Here is a 4,631-nt window from a genome sequence, read left to right as displayed (position 1 = left end):
GTGTGTGTGTGTGTGTGTGTGTGTGTGTGTGTCCTTTGCTCGCACGGTGGCCCCGTCCGCCTGTCCTAAACACAAACACAGGGTGCTTCCAACCCCTTTCTCCCCTATTCTCACCCCACCCCAATTCCACTGCCCGCCCACCTCTGAACCCTATAGGCAATTCCAGCCTACGTGGCTGGATTGCAGGATGTTGGAGGTGGCCCTGCATCTCTCATTCTAAATATACTGTCACCACACCCCACACCACCCCGCGTCGCACCTGGGGTGAGGAGGGCCCACTGAGGAAGTCAGGAAGCCAGCGAGGGAGGGCTAGCCTCCGCATTGGCCACCAGGGGGCGCTCCGCTCCTCGTTGCACGACTCCAAAGTGACCGAATAACCTGGAAGGGCGAAGGGTCACCCCCTCTGGGCGGCACACAGTAGGGAAGGGGGCCGCTGGTGTCCCGGGCTCCGGCTGACCGCAGGCGCCCGTCTCGCCCGCAGGACTTCATCTGCGTGTCGTACCTGGAGCCCGAGCAGCAGGCGCGGACCCTGGCATCGCGCGCGGACACGGCTGCGCAGACGCTGTGCGCTCAGTGCGCCGAGAAGTTCGAGGTGCCGCAGCCGCAGGACCACCGGCTTTTCGTGCTGGTGGACGGGCGCTGCTTCCAGCTGGCTGACGACGCGCTGCCGCACCGCATCAAGGGCTACCTGCTGCGCAGCGAGCCCAAGCGCGACTTCCACTTCGTGTACCGGCCACTGGACGAGGGCGCGGACGGCGGCCCACCCTGCCTGGTGGTGCGGGAACCCAACTTCTTGTGACGCAGGGGCCAGGCCGAGGAGGACCAGACTGGACGTCCCCCGTCCCCCACTGGGTCCTGCGCTCACCTTCCCTCATCGAACCACAAGCACTTGTACACACATTCCCAGACCAACCCGCCAAAGACAGGATAATAGTAAAAACATGAAGCCAAAGGCACTTCATAACACGGGAGGCCATGCTTTTCAGCAGAAACTGAGGCTCCAAGAGCAAAGAGGCTCCGAGGCCCGCCGCAGCCCACAGGCCGCCCCATGCTCCTGCGTGGCCTCCAGGCCAGGCCCTCTTGCTCCGTGGCCCTCTTTGGTCTTGGCAAGAGGAGCCTGAGCTCAGTTTCCCTGGCTGGGGAAGGAGCGCCTGGCTGCCACCGCATACTGTGCCCCTCAGGGAGGAGCTGGGGTGTTTCCCCCAGCATCTCAGGAACATCTCTCAGGGTGTTGAGGCAGGGATGCCCCCAGCCTGGAGCCTGCCCTCAGCCTGCAGTGCCCCAGCGACCTGAGCCCTTTGGGACCTGCACGCCGGGCCAGCTCCGAGGACATATGGAGGAGCCCACCTCTGCCACAGGGGAGAGCAGACACCACTGTTGTAAGAGGCACTGTTGGAGCCATGTAATAAAAACACTTTGGCGAAAAATACTGCTTCCTTCTCTGAAAGGACTCATTAGCCCAGCCCTATCCACAGCCTGACTCCAGCCTGGGGCCGTTTGGAAGACCCTCTCCGGTGCCAGGGCCCGCAGGGCATTCAGCCACTCGCAGCGCACCAGCTTGGGCCTGGCCCTGTTTACCCCTCAGCAGGTTCATCTTTTGCATGCCCGTCATTCCAAGCTCTTGGTCATTCCCTGAACCACCTCTTACCTTTGCCTCTGCTACTCTCCTAGGAATACCATTCCCTGTGAGCTTCACCTGGCCAACTCCTGTGCATGCTTCAAAGCCATCTGCCCCAAGAAGCCTTCCTTGACTCCCCATGTTCAGCCGGGAAGCCCTTATCCATGTCCCCAGACGCTCCCAGGCTTCTCTCTCTCATGAGAGAGATAATTTTTTCAGCAGATCTGGATGCTCTGTGTTTGTGTCCTGATGCGGAGTTATTAAAAATTAACCAGTGCTACTAAATGCCAGCACGCTTCTAGCTCTTGGGGACACAGGTGTAGAGCCCCAGTGTGATTAAACCCTTTGATCACGCTGCTAGTCAGCAGGTGCAATCCGGCCCTGCCTGTTTGTGTTCTGGCCCCCTGCCCAAAGCCACACTGTTCCCTTCTGTACCTCCGCCCTGCCCCTGAGACAGGGAAGGGCTTTGCAGCTGAAGGCCCAGTCCTGGGTGGAATGGAGGAAACTAGAGGGAGCCTCATCCACCCAAGCATAGTAGGACTGGGTTCAGAGCATCTTGTGCCTGGCTTCTGGGAAGGGGTCAGCACGAGTGGGCTGGATTATAGGGGCCACTGGAAGAATACCGCATGTGCTCACACACTGGGCTCCACCTGAGGCCACCATCGGAGTCTCCCATCCGAAGGGCTTCTGTCATCTGAATGCCTCTGTTCCAAGGAGGTGACAGGCCAAAGGGACCTGATCTAACCAGGAGATGGCATTACTGAGCTGGGCTCCACAGTACAGGTACTAGTAAATCACTCCCTGGCATTAATCCGAAAGTTCCTATGGAAGGGCTGGAGGGAGGGGACACGAGGGCTCTGGGCATGGGAGAGTCTGAGCGGGCCTGGGCTGCTGTGTTGAAGCCTAGTGGAGGCAGATGATTCCTACCCCCCCACCCCACCCCCAGCTCTGGAGTGGTCTGCCTGGGAGGCCCGGTGGCTTCTTCTAAGGCAGCTGTCCTTGGTGGCAAGCACAGCTTCACTGTGTCCTCATGGCCTTCAATCTGCTCCACAAACACCCTCTAGCCCTCGAGTCCTGCAAGCCCCAGGCCTGTTGGATCAGGGCCCACAGTAATGACCTCACTTAATCACCTCTTTAACAGCCTTGTCTCCAAGCTCAGCTGCTTTCCAAGGGTCAGAACTTGCCAAAGGTCACTCAGCTGAAAAAAAGTCTCAACCAAAAGCTGAGTGAGCCCAGACCCAGGGCTCGGTTTCTTGTGCCCACACAGCATTCCAAGGGTCTGGACCCCAGCTCTCAGAGACCCTCCTGTAGCAGTTGACTAAGAACATCACAGGGCTGTCCTGGCTGAGTGTCCCAGGGTCCCTGTGGGTCCTGGATTCACATGGTCCCGAGCATGGAGTCACGCAGGTGTTTAAGTAACAAGACCCATGTGTGTATCCTCTCTGCTCTGACGTTGACCCCCTTCCCCTCAGGAGCTGACGCTGGCCCTGCACCTGAGGCTGTGCTAGTTACACTGGGATAGGTCACTGGGGCTTCTGAGACCCAGCTGTGCCCTGGCGCTGCTGCCGGCCGCTATGGCTGGGCAGAGATTCCTGCCAGTCACAAAAGCTCCCAAAGATGCCTTGCCACGGTGGCCCCACATCTGAATGGGGTGTCTGAAACTTATCTCAGTTCTAAGTCTGTACTAGGGGTCAGCCTGCTTCTCAGGAGGACAGAGTAGATGGAAACCCTGAATACACACACACACACACACACACACACACACACACACACACACACACACTCCCCTCTCGGCAACCTGCACTGTCTGAAAGCCTGACGTGCTCAGGTGACTGCTTGCTGCTGGACAGCTCCTGTGGGGTAGGAAGGGGGAACTTTGGGAACGGGAAGCAGGCCCAGCCTTTGCATGAAGGTCACATGAAGACGAGAGATTTTAGGGGAGAAAAATGCCAACTCTCAGCAGCGTGCCCTGAGAGTTGTGACACTGACTTCTGGGAAACGGTGGCTTCTGAAAAAGGATCTCTGGGAACTGCCCTTGTGCAGCCCACGCAGCCCTGGCCAGAAGGGAACTTGAGATTTGTGGTTGCATGGTCAGAACCCCATTCAGCAGGGTGATGGGAAAAGCCTGACCTTGGTGCCAGAGACCTGGGATCCGGGCCAGCTGGACGTCCTTAGCTAGCTACTTAGCAGCCTCCTGCCTCGGTTTCCTGATCCTTAAAATGCTTATTGTAGGGAGTCAGCAGCTTCCTGGGCAGGAGTGGGCAGGAGGAGTCTCTGATCTTTTTGTAAAAGTGAACAGCTGCAGCGCTGGCACATACAGTCACAGAGATTGTTCGCCACCGAAGTCACATGGCTGGGTGGACAGGTTGACGATGCAACCTGTGCGCTCCCTGCCCTGGGCTACGCGTGTCTGCCTGAGGCATTGTATCCAGTGCAGCTGAACACTCAGGGCTTGCTGCTCCAGGGACATTTCTGGCTCTGTGTGGCCAGGATGATGACACAAAGCACAACAGCATTGATGGGGCCTGAGGGCCTGGAGGGTGTGGAATCACCTGCGAGGAACCAGAGGGCTTGGGCGGCAGGGTTTTAAGTCGTGTGACAGGCCACCCTGGGCCCAGCTCTGTGGCAAAAGAGCAGCCTTGGGACTGGGCAAAAGAGCAGCCTCAGAAAATGGGAAACTTGAGCCTACTTCCCTTCACGCACAGTGAAGTCCTTTGCCCGGGGCCTGGGGCCCTGTCCTCCAGCACCTACGGACTGTAGCCAGCTGTCCCGCTGGCTTGGAAATCCACTCCAACCTTAGGCTTTGACAATTTTTGATGAGAAAAAGGGAATGAAGACAAGCACAAAAGCACAGAATAATGAGCTCTTAGGACAACTGGCCATTTTGAGGCAAAGTCTGAGGCAAGTGGGAGACGAGGCTGCACTAAGCTGAGTTGACCCGGAGTGGGCTTGGTTGGCAGTGCAGGAGCCTGGAAATGCTCCGTGGTGAGGGCCGCTGAATCCCACGGCAGCA

The 4,631-nt window shown here is 58.2% G+C and overlaps 1 protein-coding gene across 4 annotated transcripts in view; it reads left to right on the top strand.

Moving 5' to 3' along the window:
* Positions 1–1,719, top strand: part of Rin3 (Ras and Rab interactor 3) — a 133,528-nt gene extending 131,809 nt beyond the window's left edge. For all 4 annotated transcript variants that reach the window (XM_023719653.1, XM_023719652.1, XM_012515583.2 and 1 more), the window contains one exon: positions 482–1,719. In XM_023719653.1, coding sequence (XP_023575421.1) covers positions 482–799 — 318 coding nt within the window. In that variant the 3' untranslated portion in view covers positions 800–1,719. The remainder of the gene's footprint in view (positions 1–481) is intronic.
* The last annotated feature ends 2,912 nt before the right edge of the window (positions 1,720–4,631 follow it).

The sequence above is a fragment of the Octodon degus genome, unplaced genomic scaffold, assembly GCF_000260255.1.
Source record: "Octodon degus isolate 3935 unplaced genomic scaffold, OctDeg1.0 scaffold00070, whole genome shotgun sequence".
Taxonomy (NCBI): domain Eukaryota; kingdom Metazoa; phylum Chordata; class Mammalia; order Rodentia; family Octodontidae; genus Octodon; species Octodon degus.
The sequence above is the reverse complement of the archived record's forward strand: the minus strand, read 5'-3'. Positions and strand labels throughout refer to the sequence as shown.